This window comes from Elephas maximus, chromosome 5, assembly GCF_024166365.1.
Source record: "Elephas maximus indicus isolate mEleMax1 chromosome 5, mEleMax1 primary haplotype, whole genome shotgun sequence".
In the NCBI taxonomy this organism is placed as follows: Eukaryota; Metazoa; Chordata; class Mammalia; order Proboscidea; family Elephantidae; genus Elephas; species Elephas maximus.
The window spans coordinates 148602206-148624474 of record NC_064823.1 but is presented as its reverse complement, the minus strand read 5'-3'; the positions used below and the strand labels follow the sequence as shown (position 1 = coordinate 148624474).

Genomic DNA, 22269 nt, shown 5'->3' with positions numbered 1-22269 from the left:
GGTAAAGATGAAAGGTAATGGCTTTGAAATGTATAGTTGATTGTTTAAACACTATTTCTTTTCATCTTTTCCTCATAAGTGTAAAACATCCTAAATTGAAATACATATGTAGGTATGTTTCTGGATACTTCCCTTGATTTGTCTATTTCTCTGCCAGTACCGCACCATTTTACTTACTGTAACTTCACACTCTTGTGCGAGAGTTCCAAAAATGAAGTCTTTGACCTTAGTAGAATGGCAAGTTTGGGTCTATGCCCGGACTCCATCTTGATGCCTGCTTAAGTCTCTAACGAACACTAATCTTTGTACAGACTTGAACCTAAAGTTAAGTAAATGTTTTTCTTTGTGTTTAAACAAAAGGATGTCTTCACAGCATTCTAGTGGAGGTCCTAATGCAGATGGTTTATCAGAAATCTCCCCTACAAGCAGCCCTCAGGAAATGTTTTGCCCAAGGAGCTATTTTTAACAGAACATTCTTACCATAGAATGCCTTGTAATCATTTTGGGGCCACCCTTTCTACACGCCTTTAGTCACATACTTCTGCAATTTAAGAATATAACCTATCAAAATAGTCTACCTGTGTACTTTACACCAATCCCTATTGATTCCCCTCTTGAAGATGTCCTGCCTCTCATGTCTACAAAATCACTGAGCACCAATCAGAAATATTGTATTGTTGGTTCCTGAAATTACCATATAGAGGTACCCGTTTTCCTTCTGGATCTTGGAGCATTTGGTCTTCATTCTGTGAGAATGGGTGTGTCCCCAGTTCGAACTGTTTGAACCTCCAATAATCCCTTTGCTTTTATTTGAACAGAGCACGTATTGATACTCTAAGACATCAAAAATACCTTGGGATCAGGAGCCTCTCGTTATTGTTCATTTTCAAAAATGTTCCGGGCTGTGTCTTTCATGGTTTGTCTTGGTGGGGGCAATGCCGGTAGTTCTTCTCTTACATCTTCTGGCTTTATTTTTAAAATTAATTTGGGAGGGCTGTTTTAGAGGTGGTATCCCCGGTGGTAGAGATGGTTAGCACGTTCTGCTGCTAATTGAAAAGATGGAGGTTTGAGTCTACTTACAGATGCCTCAGAAGAAAAGCCTGGTGATCTACTTCCAGAAAGTCAGAACTACAGAAAGCAGTTCTACCATGAAGCACATGGGGTTGCCATGAGTCAGAATCTCCTTGTGGCAACTGTTTTTTGCTTGTTATAGGTGAAGCAGTAAAAATGTTTTTTTCTTCAGTGTTTTAATATTAGAGAGAATATATTTTCTCACTTGTTTTAATACAGCTGTATAAGCTGTGATTAATCTCTAGTCCTTGGAAAATGGTGCAGGCTCTGTTCAAAATATAACTGAGCAGCCTGTTCTGCTCTTAAGCATAACGAACCCCCTAATACCTTACAACATATTTTCCCTTATTCGAAATAGGTGATGGAGAGCTTGACATGGCTAACGCCATAATGATGCTCTAAGTAATCTCTAAACATTTTTTAATTGCACCAGCTGTACCGGTCTCCTCCGAAGGGGTACGGAGCTATCTCAGCTCCTGTGGCTTTGATGTCTCCTTTCTTTGTTGTCTTGAGAAACGGCCTTCAGCCTGCAGACCGACAAGAAGGTTTGCTTTCTTGCTCCCTATCTCAGCCACAGTGGACTTGGCAAAACAGCCCCACTAGCTGAGAGATTCTTATGAGAGTTTTTCAGCCCGTTATAAATATACTGATTAGAGTCCAGGTGCCTGACATGTTTATCTTTAGTTTAATAAAGAGTTTTTGTAGTTTTTTTGTGATGTATAACACCATCTGTGGACTATGTGCTCAAAACATTAGGTAACTGTAATCTTTTCCGTATAAAACCCCCCCATCAACCCTTTGGGGCAGACAGAATTTGAGAGAAATTTAACCCCCTCTGTCTCTTCTGAATACCGGTATTCAATAAGGCCTTCTTACTGCTTTCCTCCTCCTGTCTCAGTATTGGCTTTGCGGCAGGCAGCTCGAACCCGCAATTTGTGGTAACAGAGAGGCAGTAGCTAGAGACCATTTTAAACTGGAGCTTGTCTATCAGTCTCTTAGGAATATGAAACAATAGTTCATCTGGCTATTTAAATTGTGGAGTCAACTTTGAGTATGTATTTGAAAAAAAGAGAGGATTGAGGATGTCCATAGTTTCAACAACTGGCTAGATTAATTTGCTTATCCTGCTTTGAACAAATACTTTTTCCTTCCTTAAAACAAAAAGAACCCCTGCCACCTACCGGAAACAGTCTTGGGGCTTTATTACCTCATTATCTGAGTTCTGCAGTGAGAAGCAAACACCATTCTGACACTCTTGGGCAGGTGTAGAAGTATGGACCCAGTAGTGGTGGACCTACAGAAGCACCACCCTGGGATTCCTCTCCTCACCCGGGGACAGCAACATTCCTCCTTAATTACTTGGAAAGCGTCTCACAAGGTGCACTTGGCAAACCGCAAACTCCCAGAAACAAATTGCAGAGGCAACTGGACTGAAGTGCAAAGTAGCCACAGATGTTTTTAATTGCTCTCTCTCCTTGAGCAAAACCGCAGGCGAGGCATTAGGACAGGCTGGGTTCGCCTCCATTACCATGGGAAGAAAGGTTTCCACTGGTCCAAATGGAATCATTCTTCGCTGCCTGGGGTAAGTTCCTGCCCTTTATCTGGACAGTTTGTATTCATCCAAATTCAATAGTGTGTCGTGATGCTTTTAATCTTTAGCACAAATAAGCTGAGTTTTCCCTTAACTGAAGGAGTGGTGTGGGAGGCAGGTGCCTGCTCACCTGCACAGCCGGAACCCTGCTTCCTCAGGAACTGTTTTAGGTCTGATGGTTTCAGAGGCTTGATTGCTCTTCTTTAGCTAACTTTAGATATTGGGTTTAAGAACCTAAACCAGTTGCCGTCAAGTTGGTTCTGACTCAGAATCAAGTGATTCTGACTCATGATACAATCTTAAGTGTGTCAGAGTAGAACTGTGTTTCCCAAGGTTTTCAGTGGCTGATTTTCTGCAAGGAGACTGCCAGGGCTTTCTTCCCAGGCACCTCTGGGTGGACTCAAACTTCCAACCTCTTGGTTAGCAGCCAAATGCACTGTTTACACTCTCCAGAGACTCCATATTGGACTTACCTTTGTCTTATTTAGAATAAAATTTAAACACCATTGGTGCAGTAGAGAAGCACAGGGATTCAACTAGTAACACCTAGGTTTAGCTCTCAGCTCTGCTACTTACTAGTTGGCAGTCCTTGAGCATCTTAACCTTTGCCTCAGTTCTCTTATCTGTAAAATGACGACATTAGTGCCTTCCCCCAAGCTGGGCCTGAGGATGAAAATAAACGTGTGCAAAGTGCCTTGAATGCAAAAGACCTCAACAAGTAGCAATGATTATAATTACGCATACGGCTGTTTTTGCTAATGTCTGAGCAAGTTTGTCTGAGACTAAAGAGTTTCCTGGGACTTTCCGTGATAAAACTGGGACGGTTGTGGGCGAACCTGGATGCTAGTCACCGGCCTTGGTTTCCTAGTGCTGCTGTAACAGAAATACCACAAGTGGGTGCTTTAAAAAACAGACATTTACTTTTTCACAGTTTGGAACAGTAAAAATCTGAATTCAGGGCACTGGCTCTAAGGCAAGGCTCGCTTTCAGCTCTGGGGACAAAATTGGATTACCCAATAAGCAAGGCACGCAAGGGCTTACTTATGTTTACTTAATAATCTGTAGTGCACAATTTCACATGGGTTTCACTACAGATTAGTAAGTAACACAAGTAAACTCATGTGGACCTTGCTTAATGTGAACCCATGTGTACCTTGCTTACTGGTTAATCTGCCTTCCCACCTCCACCCTCAATGGGTGTTCCTCAGTTCCTTGGAGATCTCCACATGGCATCTAAGCAAAACAAAACAATAAAAATACAAAATGCCGCAGAGTTGATTCTCACTCAGAGTCACCCTGTAGGACAGAGTAGAACTGCCCCAGAGGATTTCCAAGGAGTGGCTGGTGGAGTCAAACTGCTGTCCTTTTGGTTAACAGCCGAGTTTTTAACCCTGTGTCACCAGGGCTCCACATTGCATCTGTCTTTCCCCGATTTGTGCTTGCTTCTCTCTGTGTCTAATCTGCTCTTTTTATATCTTGAGTCATTAGGTTTAAGTCACAGATACGGCCTCAATAACATAATAACCCAAAAACCCCAATGCCATTGAGTCAACTCACAGCAACCCTATATGGCAGAATGGAACTGTCCCGAAGGGTTTCTTAGGCTGTAATTTAAGCATTACACCACCAGGGCTCCTGTCCAAGGTGTAGGGATTAGGATTCCAACATGTGTTTTGGGGAGATACAATTCAATTCATAACATCTTCCTACCATGGGCGTGCGGAAACAACCGAGATGAATCCCATAGGCCTCCGCTTTGAAAACGCCTGTGATTTAGCATGGAGATGGTAAAAGCCACTGCTCTTGGCTCCTTTGCCAATGGCAGGCATTGCTAACACTTCACAGCATTCTTGAGCCAGCTATTACCATGAGCCCAGCTACTACCTCAGAAGCTTTCCCAACACAGGCTCCTGTGAAGTCACCACCAGTCAGAGCTGGCGGGGGAAATGAAACATGCAATTGCTCAGCTAGTGCCCAGGTTTCCCAAAATTACCTCTTTCTACAGAACGAACGTTTTAATTTTTGCGACAATGGACTGAAGCTAGGCCTCAGGAAGACATTCTATTAAAATAAGTTCACATCCATTTACGAATTTTTGAGAATCTCTGTTAAGGCATTATCCCTTTCATTAGAACATGAAAGTAGAGTTTGCAAACCCCAAAAGAGTACGTAACTACTTTAAACCAATGAAGAATTAGAAGAGAGAGAATGACTCATTATCACTGGACTGATCTAACCCCAGAATCGGGGGCTCAAGGTACAGCATGTCAGCTCTAAAGGAGATACAAAGAACTTCCTTATGAATAGGTTTGCTTAACTCAGGAATGAACATCTCTCCGAAGGCCATTGGAAAATGACATTGGAGCCCTGGTGATGCAGTGGTTAAGAGCTCGGCTACTAACACAAAAGGTCGACAGTTCGAATCCACCAGCCTTGGAAACCCTATGGTGTAGTTCTACTCTGTCCTATAGGGTCACTATGAGTCAGAGTCGACTCAACGGCAAAGAGGTTGATTTTTTGTTTTTTTGGAATATGACAAACATTCTTTTTGTCAAGGATGGTGAGGTTCTGGAATGAATAACAGAAAAAATGGAGTTGGGTATAGCCATATCATTGTTTTACCAATTCCCTTTATAGTTTTAATAACCTTTTCATGTCTTTTCCAGCTCAATGGCTTCAAGTTTGAAAAGTCATTATATAAACACCAACATCTCTGAGGTATTAGGTGTTGTTTAAAACTCCTCAGTAGTAGCAGTGATTGAAGAAACCTTCTTGACTCTGCTGATGGATAAAAGGAGATGATGACAAAGAGAAAATCCAGAGAAGGAACCAGCCACTCAATGTGTGGACATCTCCCAATAGGGTGTCCCCCCTTTTTCTGTCCTGAAGTTATTCCTGACAACACTGAATCACTGCATTTGCCTTCCCTGGGAAGACTGAATAAGAATTGATGCCTTTGAATTCTGGTATTGACAAAGAATATTCAATATACCATGGACTGCCAGAAAAATGAACAAATCTGTCTTGGAAGAAGCACAACCAGAATGCTCCTTAGAAGCAAGGATGATGAGGCTTTTGTCTCTTGTGCTCTGGACACGTTATCAGGAGGAATCAGTTGCTGGAGAAAAGACACCATGCTTAATAAAGTAGAGGGTAAGCAAAAAAGAAGAAGATCCTCAACAAGATGGATCTACACAGTAGGTGCAACAATGGGCTCAAACATAGCAACGATTGCGAAGACGGCTCAGAATCAGGTAGTATTTCGTTCTCTTATACATGGTGTTGCTATGAGTTGGGACTGACTTGATGGCATCTAACAATGCAGAAAGAGCAGGCTTTTTTTTTTAGCTGATTAAATTTTGACCTTGCTGTTTTTCTGTGTAACCATGTATTAGTGGTGGTATAGTGGTTACGTGTTCTGCTTCTAACCGAAAGGTGGAACCCACCAGCCACTCCGTGGGAGAAAGATGTGACAGTCTGCCTTTGTAAAGATCACTGCCTTGGAAACCCTATGGGCAGTTCAACTCTGTCCTATAGTGTGCGTCATTATGAGTCTAGATGGCAATGTATTTTTTTTTTTTTTTTGAGGGAGGGGTAGTAAATCACCCTCTCTGAGCTTCACAAATACAAAACACCTGGACTCTCATGCTGTGAAGATTAAATGAGATACAAAGCACTACACAGTAAGAGCACAATAAATGTGAGATCCAGGCCTTTAGATCCCTAAAGGTTTTGTTCTCTCTGCTTCATTGACACTTCGAGGACATTCAGCCTTCTGCACTTGGTTAGCATTTCATGCCTTTGCCCTCTATTCAAAGGGAGTTGTAAGCACCTGGAGGGTGTGGAGCAGACATGACTTTACAGCAGTTCCTTGTGATACTCAGCATGGTGCTGGGTGTTATGAATTGAGTTGTGCCTACCCCCGCCCCCCCGCCATATGTCCTGAAGTCCTAGCCCTGTACTTGTGAACGTAATTCTGTTTGGAAATAGGGTTTTCATTTTGTTATGTTAATGAGGTCATACCAGAGTAGGGTGGGCCCTAAAACTAATCATATATGAGTTATTAAAAGAGCAGAATAGAAAGAGACATACACAGGGAGAGGACAGACCCCAAGGAATGTTGAGGAACACAAAGGAACTTCAAAGGACTCCTGAGGCTCCCAAAAAGAAAGGACTCCCCACTAGAGCTGATGCCCTGATTTGGACTTCTAGCATCTAAAACCGTGAGACAATAAATTCCTATTCATTAAAGCCATCCACTTGTGGTATTTGTGTTACAGCAGCAATAGGTTACTAAGACACTGGGTGTCATGGATTGAATAGGGTCCCAAAAAAATATGTGTCAACTTGGTTGGGCCATAATTCCTGCATTGTGTGGTTGTCCTCCATTTTGTGATTTTCCTGCATGTTATAAATCATAATCTCTGCCTGTGGTTAAAGGGAATTAGGGTGCAATGTAACACCTTTGCACCACCTTTTATCTTACAAGAGATGAAAGGAAAGGGAAGCAAGCAGAGTTGAGGACCTCATACCACCAAGCAAGAAGCACTGGAAGCAGAGTGTGTCCTTTGGACCCAGGGTTCCTACACTGAGAATCTCCTCTACCAGGGGAAGATTGGTGACAAGGCCCTTCTTCAGAGCCGACTGAGAAAGCCTTCACCCCAGAGCTGATGCCCTGAATTAGGACCTCTAACCTACTAGACTGTGAGAGAATAAACTTCTGTTTGTTAAAGCCATTCACTCGTGGTATTTGTTATAGCAGCTCTAGGTGGCTAAGACACTGGGCGTATGGCAAATTCCCAATAAATGAATTTTGATTTAACAATCAACTTTGACCAACTTATTAATGATGAGTAAAATGCTAACGAGATACAAAAAAGGACACTGACCGGCCATAAATAAATGGCCTAATATATCATGGTATATTCTATTAGTGGACCATTGTACAAAAATTAAGATCATGTTTTTAAAGAATAGTTAACAAGGTGGCTCATGATATATCGTTAAATGAAAAGGGCAGCTTATATTACTGATGTCATGTAAATGAGCCTAGAAGAATTATTTCACTTTCTTTTTGTTCATGTTTGTTCAAATGATCTACAATAAGCATGTATAACTTGAAAATCCACACACACACACACGCAAAAAGCCTAGCAATTTTTTCTTATAGAGGATGGAAAGCATATTCCATTATAAAACGAATTTCCCAGGGATGTTGCAAATCCTGCTTTAGGGAAATTGGTCTTGATGGCCATGTTTCCCTCACCCCTCAAGGTTAAACGGAAATGGAGAGGGAAAGAATTGCCCTCAGGGACAGGGCCACTTCTTCTTTTTTTTTTTTTTTTGATTGTGCTTTAAGTGAAAGTTTACAACTCAAGTCAGTCTGTCATACAAAAACTTACATACACCTTGCTACATACTCCTAGTTGTTCTCCCCCTAATGAGGCAGCACACTCCTCCTCTCCACCCTGTATTCCCCTTGTCCATTCAGCCAGCTCCTGTCCCCATTTGCCTTCTCATCTCGCCTCCAGACAGGAGTTTCAGGGCCCCTTCTTTATAAATCCCTTGTCAGCTGCCTTTGGCAATTTTAATATCCTAAACCAGGGCCACCTTGCTGCATTCCATCACCAGGTGAGTTGACAGATCTTGATCTCTGACACCTTCTTGGACAACCCAAAAGAATAAAAGAATAATAGTGAAGGGCAGAAAGGTGGTTACCAGGACCCCACCCAGGCCAGAGAACACCTCCAAACACCCCTGCCTGCAGACTGTGGCCCTGATAGTAAGTCTGGAAAAGTGAGTCAGCATCGGGGTGATTTGTTTTCATTTGTTATCACTGTGATCTTGGGCCAACTGTTTAACTGGTTTGAGTCCCATGTGCAAGATGGGGGATAATAACCATACCTACCCCACAGGGATATTACAATTAGGCAATGCCATTGTTCTTATAAGGATCTGACACCTAAACCACAGCAAAAGACAAAACAAAGCAAAAAAAAAAAAAAAACAAACCAGTGTCGTTCATTTGATTCCAACTCATGGTGACTCCATGTGTTACAAGGTGGAACTGTGTTCCTTAGGGTTTTCTTGGCTGTAATCTTTACGAAAGCAAATCACCAGGGCTTTCTTTTGAGAGACACCTCTAGATGGAGTCAAACTTCCAATCTTTCTGTTAGTAGTCCAGTGGGTTAACTATTTACACTATTCAGGACCCCCTAATCCACAGAGCATGGCTGGTATTGCAACTACTGTTAGTCCAATGAGGTCCCTGGGTGGTGTCAATGGTTTGCACTTGACTACCTACCAAAAGATGAGCAGTTCGAACCCACCCAACCATGCTGACAAACAAAAGTCTGGTAATCTGCTTCTGTAAAGATTACAGCCCAGAAAACCCTACAGGGCTCAGTTCTACTTAGTTCTACTTTGTAACACATAGGGTCACCATGGGGTCAACTCCACGGCAAAGGGTGTTAGGTCAATGTGGTTTAGTGGATGAAGCACAGATTTTGGGGTTTGAGGACCCATGTTCAAAGCCCACTTTACCATTTACTAGCTGTGTGACAAAGGATGCCACTTAACTTGCCTTAGTGTCAGTCTTTACATCTGTAAAATGGGCCTCACAGTGCCTCCAAATATGGATTTAAGGATTAGAGAGCATGTATGTACAGAATATAGTAACCCACAGAAGCCAGGAAGGTAAAGTTAGTGAGTGTAATGGATTGAGTGTGACGAGCTGGAAAGCATCTAAGAGAAGGAGTTGCAACTCAGAGCCTGCCAGCTGTTGCCATCCATGAATTCAGACGTATGGGTCTATTGTTGCCTGATCTGATATTTTAAGAACATTTAATTTTTATAGAAGATTCATCAGTGTTTAAAAACGTAGGCAAAAAGTTAGAAAATTTTAAGGCAATGTTGTGTGGGCCACCTTGGTAGATTGGATCCCAAATGTTTGCTCACACCTTTTGCCATGCAACTTTGCAGTAGGCAGAGTATATTTTCCCACCCAACTGAGGTTGGGCTTGACCTTGTGACTTGCTTTGGCCAATGGGTGCAATATGAGCTGCTATATATGTGTGATTTGCCCAGCTTCTTCCACTTCTACCGTCTGCCAGGAGAGGTGCCTGCTCTGGGTAGCAACTGTCCCAGAATGAGACATAAGGGCAGGGCTAAAGTAGGGTGGTCCCAGCTGACTCACAGTCCCATGAGTGAGGAAAATGAGATGTTGTCAAAGGCCACTGAGATTTTGGTTTCTTTATACAGCAAAACCCAACTCGTATGGCATCTTTGGGTCACCAGTTTGAAAACACCAAGATAAAGCACCTATTATGTAAATGTGAAGTAAAACCAGTTGCCATCAAGTTGATTTCACCTCATGGTGACCCCAGTATGTCAGAGTAGAACTGCACTCTATAGGGTTTTCAATGGTTGATTTTTTGGAAGTAGATCGCCAGGCCTTTCTTCTGAGGCATCTCTGGGTGGACTCAAACCTCCAACCTTTCAGTTAGCAGCCTAGTGTGTTAACTCTTTGCAGAATTTATGGAGATAATAAATTAAAATTCCTTGGCACGTAATCAATACTCAATGCTAATAGATATCTTTTCTCATCTTCCTCTTTAGTGTGTTGCTGGTAGCTGCTATTGAGTCAGCCCCTGGCTCATGGCGGCCTCATGCACAATGGAACGAAATGCTCCCTGGTCCCACACCATCTCCATGATGGCTTGTGGTTCAGACAATCATGACCCAAAGAGTTTTCATTGATTGATTTGTGGAAGTAGATTGTTAGGCGTTTCGTCTTTGTCTGTTTTAGTCTGGAAGGTCTGCTAAAACCTGTTCAGCATAATAGCAACACTCAGGCCTCCACTGACAGATGGGTGATGGCTGCACTTGAGTTGCACTGGTAGGAAATCAAACCTGAGTCTCTCACGTGGAAGGTGAGAAGTCTACCACTGAACTTCTGCTATCCTCATCCTCATTAGTACAAAGTAGAAAAATATGAGGAAATGTTTTAAATAAAAAAGTCCACAAGTTCCCAGGCTCTTTATATAGCAAATCTCTTAGAAAAAAAGGCAAGTAACCAAGGCGGCATTGGTTTCTTAAATGGGATAGCAATGTCTGCTTTGTGTAGCTGTTGTGAGGATTAACTGAAGTCATGTCTGTGAGCATTAAGAAAGTTTAGAGCTGACTGGTGCAGAGGAAGCACTCAGTGAACGGGACCACCCAGTTGCCATGAGTCACCTCCAACTCATGGTGACCCCATGTATGTCAGAGTAGAACTGTGTACCATAGGGTTTTCAATGGCTGAGTTTTTGGAAGTGGATCTCCAAGTCTTTCTTCCAAGGTGCCTCTGGGTGAACTCAACCTCCAACCTCTCAGTTAGCAGCCGAGCACGTTAACCATCTGTACTGCCCATGGGAGCCGCTGTCATTCCTACTGATAGCAAGCTCCAGGAGCACAAAGCCAGTTCCTCCTTTCTCATCATTGTATCCTCAGCCGGCACAGTGCCCGGCACAGAGAATGCGCCCCTATGTCTGCACAGGAACGAAATTGTAGTAAATGGGGAGGGGACCATGTTTTAAAAGAGAAGGCACAGGTTTACCAATTCTTCCCCATTTGGAGTCTGGACCGTAAATCCAAGCTCACCCTTTCTCATAATCTGTGGGCAGATTTCTACCCCTGTACTTATAAACAGCCAGGTTCATTTGCTTTGGTTGTTAACACAGTTTATTATTGGCACACTTATCAGGAAAGCATACATAAAATACAGCTGTTAGATAACACACGGAGCCACTGTGTCTTTACATTTGTAGAGGAACATATTAATATGCAAATGGAAAATTAGTTCTCTTATAAAGTTTCACATAAATACACTGGAATTGCCCCAAAAAGAAAAGTCCCCATAAAAGAACCAGCTGAGGGCTTTACAAAGTATTATACAAGAAATGTACTATGAAAAGAAAGAACAGTCAACTCAGATACAATAAAAAAAAAAGTTTCAGATTTATTAAACTGCCCACAAAATTAATGGATTACATGGCTTGAAAATATTTGGATCAACAGCAATTTTACAAACGCATAAATTCTCCGGGGCCAAGTGTCTTTCTTCACATAAAAATCTGCCTTTGTGTCTTGGACGACAAAAAGACGTTTCTTGTTTCAGCTCTCGGGCTAAATTACTCAAGAACCAACTGACAACAGCTTTACCATAAATCTCCTCACTGGGCCCTTTTAGCTGTTACCCAATGAAAGCAAATGTGAAAGAAAAGAAAGAAAAGTACATGGCAACCCAAAAGTGGATTTTTTTTTTCTTTTCATTTTTTACTGAAACAAGAACCCTTCAGATGCAAGTCAAAAAGCAGAAGATATTTTACAATATTAAAAAGTCATCGGCAGAATGAATGAGATCCTGAGCACTGAGGACTTAGGGACTCTATGGCCGTCGCTGGATGGGTGAAAAGGAAAATCAACACAAACGTGGTATTAAAAACCTGCCAGGAGCTGCGCTAGCGTTTACTGGCTTTAATTACAATCAGTGCCAGTATCTGCAGGACCTGCGAAAGCCTCCAAGGTACGGTCACAGAAGCTTGTTTGGAATGATCCTTTCAATTAAAAAAAAAATAGTGGAAGAGAATCAGATCATTGTGGTTTAGAAATAGGTATTTGCGTGGAAAAGTTTGTACATTTCTCCTCTTTTCTCTCCTGTGAGTAAAGACCCGGAACAGTAATTCTGACCCACTGGCCTATTGAGAATGGATGTAGGTGCAGACATTCTTATTGGGAAGCCTGGGGTGGGGGGTTTTCTGATTTGGTCTCTTGAGTGGCAGGCGGTTTACTGCTCCAAGGGCTGTTGTTCCCCAGGGCGGGGGAATTGTTGAAGTCCTCCTCGTCGTCCATGCCGTTGGCCGCATCATACTGCGTGTTTTCTAATCTAGTGATTAGCCTTTCGTCCTCGTCCCCAAACTCTCCTCCCATCAGAGTTGGCTCTCCTACCACCATCACGTCCTGTGAACAGCAGCTGACATTATTACAGGGGAACCTTGGGAGAGAGAAGTGCAGCGTAAAACAATCGTGGGAGGAGTCGGGGAAGCTAGGACAGACACTCGTGTAATGTACAATGGGGTCAAGTGTCCAGGTTGGGGGGCGGGGGGCCGAGACGCGTATCTGATTTCTACAGGAAATAAACATCGCCTCCTGCTGTGTAACAACCACGCGAGTTTATGTCCTTAGTGTGCAGCCTGACACCGGAGAGGGCAATGCTAGCAATCTGCAGAAATAAAAAAATGGATTTTCCAAAATTAAAAAAAAAAAAAAAAAAAAAGCCACACTTTTAACTGGCTGACCTGGGGGACTTTTTAGCGGGCTGTGTGGAACCTTCTGTGGGGTGCTTTGCCATACCTCCAAAAATCCGCCACTCTTACTTGGGCCTGTGAGTGGCTTTGGAAACTAGTGGCGAACAGAGGCATCTGTGAGCCACCAGTCTTTAACACTCAGGCCACTCTTTCCAAACAGTATTTTCTCTGTCCCGAGGACGGTATACGTTTTAACTGGAGACAGAATCTCTCCTTTCTCTACTCAGCCAGGCCCTTTTATGCAGCCAATATCCTTGACATTCTGCTACTTAATTATGGTAATTAATTTAGGTAAAGTTTTCGATAAAAACAATGTTCACACTGATTTGACAATTTGCATAGCTAATTAAGTCATTAGCAAAAACCTGCTGATTGCCAACAAGCCCTGAATTTACCATCTGTTATTTTACGGTGCCTGTCACCTATCCCCACACAGGCAGCCCTGCCACCAGTCTGGGCAGCAAAGAGGACCAGTGTGTCCAGCTGGTGCCGTAAAAGGAAGATGAAGAGCACTCATTATAATTACACTGATGAAGCTGGTCGTCATCAAATTGGGGAACGTGCAAGAAGAATTCATCTCATCACTCCTTTAAGCACAAATTGTCCTTCCATGCAAACAAGGAAGCCACCTACTGTAGCTGGGAGCATCTTGGAGGCCACGCCTGGAGAGGCACAGGGACGGGGGAGAAAGATGCATACACAGGGCACAGCTCCGGCCTCTTTGTTCAAAGGGGACCAAATGGGGTTGATGGGTGACCTGGGCATGGGACAGGACACCTGTCAGATGGACACTTCTGGGCAGGCTCTGAGCAATATTCCACTTAAAAGTGCAGTGACTCCATGAGAGTGACCAACCGCTAGGAGCCTCCACAGAGGCCAGGAAAAGCAGGGCCACAGCGCTTTTGGAGATGTAATGGTGGGCTTTCTGCTAAGAAGGCAAATTCCATAAAGCACCGTGACAACTGGGCAAAAATGCTTGTCATTGAGGCTTTGTCAAGAGGGCTTTCCTGGGGTGGTAGAATAGAAGACTGCCCATGGTCAGGAGAAGATCCAGGAGGCTCTCAAATCCCCTCTTGAATTTTGAAGGTGCCCATTGAACAAATCCCTCACTTATCACCTGGTCAATTTTGGCATCGGCAATGTTGTTTTAGTTGTTCTTTTTTTCCCACCCAGTGGTAGAACTAGAATCTCTAGAATTAGAGAAGATCATCAACAGGTTTTAAAATGTGTTTCTGACTAATCCTTCTTGGGAATTGATCAAAATGACTCAAAACAAATGTCCCAGATAAAGTTAATGCCTAGAGTATGACCTTGGTACACCCAGCCATGAAGGTACTGGTAAACGTACTGGTAGGATATGCCAATGTGTGCACTCAAGAACATCTTTATTATGCAATAAGAACCAAGCATGACACTGACACGTAAGCAGACTCATGAGGCTTCTCGAAGGTGAGATGTAAAATAGGTACGATGCTTCTGAGTGGCAGGAATTCTAATAGGATTTCAGCTGGAACTTGGCCACCATGGAGATGTGAACATTATTGGGTTAGCTGGGGCAGCTGCCATTCTACTCATTGGGGGTGTCTGGTATAAGAAAGTGTCACTTAGTTACAGGCAATTAGAAGACCACACTAATGATGAAGAACAATGGTAAGTGAAAAGACTACGGCAAGTTTGGCCAGAGGATGACATGGAGGGTTAATCTCATTTGATGATTTGTGTGCAGCACACCTTGAAAGGGTTGGAACATTCATGCATAAGGTCTCATGGGGGCAGGAGAAGGATGTTAGAAGCTCCCACATGGATCTGCATTAGTATCATGACTATAAGGTCATTGAGAGAGGCTGGGAGAGCTTGAGAAGGTACGCATCATTTCAGAGAAGAGGATAGAAACAAGAAGAAGCCATATTAAGCATGGTATTAGAAGGAAAGTTCTCAACCTTCCAGGTGCATTGTATTAGAAAACAATAGTTATTCAAGAAAAGTGCTGTAAAGATAGTGGTTCGAATCACTGCAAGCGAAGCTAATCTACATTTGTGCTATGTTGGCTACATCTCTGTGTTATGAACTGCTGTCAAAGATGACCGGGCATAGGTACTTTTAAGCATCCTATATTTCAGATATGCCACATTTGCTTTACTGCTTACAGAAAATATCCTTAGCCAGATACCTAATCCTGTGTGTGTGTTTGTGTGTGTGTATGTGCACTTGACTGAGTGACTGTTAGAAGGTGAGCTACAAGAGACATGTGAGTTTGCACTGAGGACTTCAAATGCACCTAGGTACTTGAGACCACTTACGTAAGTATGTTTACACGTCTCTAAGTGGCTCTTCTAAACCTCTAGACCAGGGTAGGTTAGGATAGGCTAGGAGAATACAGTGGTTCTCTGCTCTGGCAGTCTCACAAGAAGCATATGGGACACAATACGCATTCCGAACTGCCTCTAGTTACGGGATGTTGTCAGTATCTCCCCCAACCCCGCGTCTTTCAAAAACCCCCCAACGTCGGCAGTGAGAGTACATTGCCTTCCCGTCTCTGCTCTCTAGTGTATCCCACAGGAGGCAATATGGATCCCTTTGCAAGTAGTCCATATGCCCTTGGCTCCCCAGGAGGCAGACCTCTGCTCCTCGGCTGGAGGCCTGGAGCTGCCGCCAGCTCTTGCCCCTATCACATCTTCTTACTAATTCCCCGTGCAAGGACCACCAACCTCTGAGGAGGACTGGAAGTGACTCCTTTCAGGGCCCCTCAATGCTTCTCCTTAAATTGGCCAGAAGGGGTCACTGCTGTTGAATGACACAGGTCTCCATCCCTCCCAGGGTTGAGGCTGCAGTTCGGGATCGCTCCTAGCCCCTGCTCATGGAGTGAGAAGCAGAATCCAAGGATTAAACCCTAGTCCTCACCAGGCGCACACCTTGCTGCCTCGGCAGCTTAGTGGACCACAACTGTGGTCGCAGTTGCTCACTCAATCTGTTCGTGCCTTTGGAGCAGACAGGGAATACCTACAGATGGCATTTCTATTTGAACAGTAAAATATCGTTGGTCATTCAGTAGATAGGGTTAAATGATGTGGTCAGTACAAGCCACCCAAATGCTCATCATTTAAAGCTCGTTCGAATATGGTACACATAAAAATTTTCGTATCTCCTAACCTGGTTGCCTTCCTTGCCGATCTTGGCCAGCTGTACGTTTTACTTAATTAAAATGTTTTTAATTGCTCAGTATGGGGATAGTGTTGAAATTCAACTCTCACTTTCTAACCGTGTCTTGTCTTCAAAAAGTCCAAAGGGTCTTACTTGTTAAAAACCCTCTTGATACAAGTATCTTCCGCTAAAATGCAGTTGTTGATTTGGAGGAAAGGAGCATTACGGAGTAGAAAAAAAACATGTGCTCTTAAAGTAAGGAAACCCTGGTGGCATAGTGGTTAAGTGCTACAGCTGCTAACCAAAAGGTCAGCAGTTTGAATCTGCCAGGCGCTCTTTGGAAACCCTGTGGGGCAGCTCTACCCTGTCTTGTAGGGTCGCTATGAGTCAGAATTGACTCGAAGGCAGTGGGTTTGGTTTTTTTTTTTTTGGTTTCTTAAAGAAAAATCATTCCAACTAAAACATCTTCTCCATCCATGGCAGACATCACTAATGGATGGCACAGCAGACATCACTAATGGATGGCATGGCAGACATCACTAATGGATGGCACAGCAGACATCACTAACGGATGGTACACCAAACCCAGTCTGGGACCCAGAATCCTCAATACTGTACTCTGTGCAGCTGACACCAGGGATGGAACTGGTAGGAGAGAGGAAACCTCTTTGCCATCCTTAGATTAGACATTGAAGTCTTCAATGACGGGGTCTGTTTTTGTTTTTTTTTTTTTTTTTTTAAATCTTACTATTGTCAGTGTTCTCTGGAATGCATTTTCTTCATTTGCCAGATGAAACTAACAAATGTTAGTTTCTAAAACTCCAGGATTAGTTGACTAACTGGGTGGCTTGCATGTTCTTTTTCAGAAGTGGGTATAACTTATTGGTACATTCAGAGAGAGACTCAGTTTTCCTCATTTGACAATTTTTTTTTTTTTTTTTTTCGGCCTGGCTCTCAGGGGTGATATGTGTGAGGCCCAGTTCAGAGAACAGAAGGGACCTTGGAATTGTTTGAGAACTACAATTCCTAATAGTCTTATAATTAAAATGGTACCTCTCCCAGCAGGCTGGTCACTCTTTCCATGACTCTTTCTTTCTCATTCATACGTTGGGAATAGAAACCATATTCCCTGTCCACAGAAGATAGGAGAAGATTCCCAATGGCTCAGGTAATTCTCAGGTTGCCTATGGGGTGGTTTTGGCCAAAGAGAACTGACCAAACGAAAATGGCTAAATGTGGTGGGGGCAGATTTGAAAGGCATATCTGAAAGTAAATTAGAAATCCCTTGTAAAAGCTTCACTCACATGGAGAGATGGGGCAGGATTGGGATGAGAAGGGGAGGCCAACAGACCAACAGAGACAAAAGTGGAAGTAGAGGGAAAGGCTCCAGCTGTACTGGCTGAGAGAAGTAACGAGAAGCAGGGAACACTTCCAAAGGCAGAGTAGCTATAGGATATCCACAAAGCACCAGGAAACAGTCAGGTTTCAAAGGACAGTTAAACGTCTAGTGACAGAGTGAGGTGATCACGGCAGCAAAGAAGGAAAGAAGGTATCGTGGAAGGGAGATGAGAAAACAGATGCTTAAGGAAGCACTAACATTTAAAAGCAATAAACAGTGCAATACTGGGTCCAGGAATGAGTCAGAAGTCATGAAAGAACTAGACAGAAACGGCAGAGTTTGAGAAGAAGTCATAGGAGATGAAGAATAATTACATTGAGGGATGGAAAGTTCTAGCACATTTTGGGGGTTACCCTCGGATGTCAGCTTTGGGGTTCAAAGGTGGCCCCTTTGCAGTGGCCAGTTTCCTTTGCCAAGACCCAGAAATAAAAGAAAGGGGTCAAGAGGTCAAGAGAGACCAAATTTTCATGCCCTGGTCTTGATCCTCCCCTGAGCTGATGAAACGGGCAAAGCAAAATCCATTGGGCAGCACTTTTAGTGGCTGTGAGTTAATTACCTGTGTCTTTTAAAATAGGAGGGGACACCCATGTTGGGAACGCCCAAGTCAAATTATGATACGGAGCCTAAGCTCCCGGAGCTCGTTTCCGGTGGAGCTCAGGGTCTCTGATGAGCATGCTGCTAAGTGATATTTTAATTAAACCTTAAGTGACATATCTCCTGTCTGTGACTCTGACGGCTTTTTAATTCAGGTCCCATTGCAGCATAGACTTTTATTATTTCTTTCTAACTCCCCGTTTGCAGGGGAAGCTTTCGAAGGCAGACTTCCTCCTATCCCAGCCCCTCCCTCACCTCCAACCTGCCCAGAATGGCTCTGCAGCTAAAAGAGACTTTCACATGGGCCCCTTTAATAGGAAAATGGGCAAAGGCGGGAGGTCAGGCCTAAAAGGAAAGTGAGACTTACAGGTACCTGACTGGACAGACTCAGGTTTGTGGCCGGGGTCTTCTTCTTGCTGCCAGTGCTATTGGCGTTGTTCCCGGCGCTGCTGTTGGAAGTGCTGCTGGTGGAGTTTTTTCTTTTTCTCCGTTTAGTGGTCGGTTGCCTTGTGGGTTCTGCTGCAATATGAGGAAGGGAAGAGGGATCAGTTCTAGGCTAAAAGCATTGGGGAAACCAACCACCAGAATCCTGTCCCTCCAATGAAGCTGTGTTAGTAAATTACAAAAGAATAGACTCTTCATTTTTTCCATTTCTTTGAACTTTACACATACACACACAAAAGGAAAAAAAAAAAAGAGAGAGGAGAAAAATGTTGATTTATTTTTGGCATTAAAATGTGTGGAGCTCTTTTGTATAGAGATAAAATTTTTATCGTTCTTTCTAATTTTATATATCTGACTGCAATCTATTAATATATTTTAGGGGTAGGTGAGCTATGAATAATTCTTGCTGCCAATGCTTTCTTAGTTGAATTAAAAATATTATCACTGTTATAAAACTTTGAAAAAATATATTTTTTACTTGTTCTACCTTCTCCTTCCACCTTCCGTCTGTCGGTTTGTCTTATTGTGATGTCTTTAGTGTTACTATGATGCTAGAAGTTATGCTATTGGTATTTCAAATACTAGCAGGGTTACCCATAGGGGACAGGTTTCAAGAGAACTTTCAGTCTAAGGCAGACTAGGAAAAAAGGTCTAGAGATCTACTTCCAAAAATTAGTCAGTGAAAACCCTATGGATCACAACAGAATATTATCTGATACAGTGCTGGAAGAAGATGAGCTTCCTAGGTTGGAAGGTACCTGAAATAGAAAGTGGCCACTACCATGGACTCTGGGATATCAATGATTGTAAAGATGTCACAGGTAATGATTTGTTCTGTTATACATGGGTTGCCATGAGTTGGAGCTGACAACTAACAATAACTTTTTATTTATAACAAAGGGAGGGCTTCTGGGCTCCCTAGGAAGCCTCTAAGGTACTAAAGAAAGTATAAACTTTGCACAGTTAACCAGCATGTAATAGCAGCATCTACTGGCTAAGTGTCGTATTGCAACCTAGTTCTATTATACCTTGAAATTCTCAAGTAAAAGGAAGAGGAAGCAGCAGTTCTATTAGCTGTGGATATGGAACTTAGGGATTTCCAAGCTCAGTAGAAATAGCTATGTTCTGACCCAGCAGTTTAAAAATGCCACTAATTTCAAAATCACTGGAAATGATGTATGCTGTAGCCAGCATTATTACTGGAGGAAAGCTAAGCCTATCAAAGGCTTGTTTGGCAGTTGAGACACACATTTTGTATCTGAAGGAAGGAATGAAGCCTTAATGTAAATTCAGAGACCCATGGTAATGTGTTATAAGAGGAATGTTTTGAATTATTTAATATATATGTATTGAGCAAGGCTTACTGTGTGGCAGGCACTATTTTTAACATTTTAAAATGTATTAAATGTTTTATTTTCATAACAATCCTATTAATTGCTTGCTATGACTATAATCTTTATTTTATGACTAAGAAAACTAAGGCACAGAAAAGTTTAGTAACTTGCCAAAATTTATGTACCTAGTAAGTATTGGAGCTCAGATCTATACTACCTCTCATCTCCCTAAGCCTGGCCATAGCTTCAGAAGCCTTGTATACAGCAAGTAAAAGCATCTCTTTCTAATCCTATTCTAGACTCAACCCTGATGGAAAGAAGGTAACCCAGGGCCATAGTGAAACTAAGTGAGAGGACTTGGTAACATTTATTAAAACACCTAGGCTGCCTCTGATGGACAATGAGGGAGCGTCTCCTTTAAGGTTCAGTTCAAAGACCACATAAACCAAAAAAAAAAAAAAAAAAAAAAAAACAAACCCACTGCCATCGAGTGGCTTCTAACTCATAGCGACCCTATAGGACAGAGCAGAACTGCCCCATAGAGTTTCCAAGGAGTGCCTAGTGGGTTCCAACTGCTGACCTTTTGGTTAGCAGCTGTAGCTCTTAACCACTACGTCACCAGGGTTTCCACTTACTTTACTAAATTACCTCTGGCTTTTGATGAAAATATGGAGATTATGTTCCTTACTTATACACCATTTTTTATTTCATAAACAATTTCTTCCTTTTGTCAGTCTGTCATACTGTGGTGGCTTGCATGTTGCTGTGATGCTGGAAGCTATGCCACCAATATTTCTAACACCAACAGAGTCACCCACAGTGAAGAGGTTTCAGTGGAGCTTCCAGACTAAGAAGACACTAGGAAGAAAGGCCTGGAAATCTACTTTAAAAAATTAGCCAACAAAAACCTTATCTATCACAACAGAATATCGTTGACTTGCTTGCTTTGGTCACATCATCCGGAGAGATTAGTTACTAAAAGAGGACATTATGTTTGGTGAAGTGGAAGGCCAGTGAGTGCATAGGAGACCCTTGGTAAGGTGGATTGGAACAATAGCTAAACAAGGGACTCAGACATGCTGGTGACTGTGAGGGTGATGCTGAACCAGGCAACGTTTCCTTCTGTTGTACATAAGGTCGCCATGAGCCAGAGTCGACTTGGCAGCATCTAACAACAGCAACAATGCTCAAAGATTTTTATCAAAGGGTCAACCGTGTCCTTTAATAGAGTTATGGCATTCAATCTGAAGGTAAGGGGGACAGAGCTGGAATTATTTCAGGTCATGAAGCTGGAAGAAGAGTGGCGCTGGACATTCTAAAGACAAGCAAATACTTGTCTGCCCCTGACAAGCATCTTCTTCCTTAAAAACAAAAAAGCCTTTGTTGTCAAGTTGATTTTGACCCATAGCAACCCTACAGGACAGAGTAGAACTGGCCCATAGGGTTTCCAAGGCTGTAAATCTTTACAGAAGTAGACTACTACATCTTTCTCCAGCAGAGTGGAGACCAACCACTGGCCATTCAGTTAGCAGTTTAACTACTATGCCACCAGGGCTCCTCTTCTTTCTTAAAAAACAGATTTACATTTTTTAGATCTTCTTTCTTAGATCTAAAAAATGTAAATCTGCTATATATATAGGAATCTGTTCATTATTTACAGAATTTGGGATAAATAGAATCAACTTGACAACAATGGGTTTATACTAAACTGCACATTCCTGGATTATTTCCATCAACTGCAGGAAGCTTCAAGAGAAAAGACATGGACTTTGGAGACAAAAAAAAAAAAAAAAAAAAAACCAAAACACCCTGGCTGTTACACATACCTCCTTCATTTACTAGCTATGAGACCAAGCTTGGCAAACTCCTTCTTTAAGCCTCAGGACCCACTACACAAAATGAGGATGATAGTCAATATCTTATAAGGTTGTTGTGAGGATTCAATAAGATGAAAGGGAGCTTCGTGAAGGCTGCCAGTTTTGGCCATTTCATTCTAGCCACCCCCTGTGGCTAGAACAGGCATCTTTTAGGAGATCAAGAAATAACTGTTGAACAAATGGATGAATTAACAAATAATATATGAACTATATATGTATATATTGGAAAATGTAGGTGCTCAAAGCTTTTGTTGAATGGAGTATTTTTTTCCCCGTAAAGGCTTATTGATATTGAAAGAGAAAACAAGGCCAATTTAAGCACTTTTCACATATTTGAAAAATAATGTTCTAAAAGTCTAAAATTCCCCTTAAGATAGGGGTGCAACTATTCAATGGAAATAAAGCTCACATTCTCAGCTTTCTAAATATGTACTTGGTTAAATGCTCTATATTCATTTTACATAACACCCCA

The 22269-nt window shown here is 42.5% G+C and overlaps 1 protein-coding gene across 10 annotated transcripts in view; it reads right to left on the bottom strand.

The window, feature by feature from the left end:
- Window positions 1-11318: 11318 nt before the first annotated feature.
- The window catches only part of LDB2 (LIM domain binding 2), a 486472-nt gene continuing 475521 nt past the window's right edge, over window positions 11319-22269 (bottom strand). Inside the window, exons 7-9 of one of the 10 annotated variants that reach the window (XM_049887017.1) lie at window positions 18510-18661; window positions 15717-15859; window positions 12573-12661 (exon numbers count right to left, since the gene is read on the bottom strand). In XM_049887017.1, the coding sequence (XP_049742974.1) occupies window positions 15755-15859; window positions 18510-18661 (257 nt within the window). In that variant the 3' untranslated portion in view covers window positions 12573-12661; window positions 15717-15754. The other 9 variants (XM_049887019.1, XM_049887018.1, XM_049887016.1 and 6 more) reach the window with 9 other exon arrangements.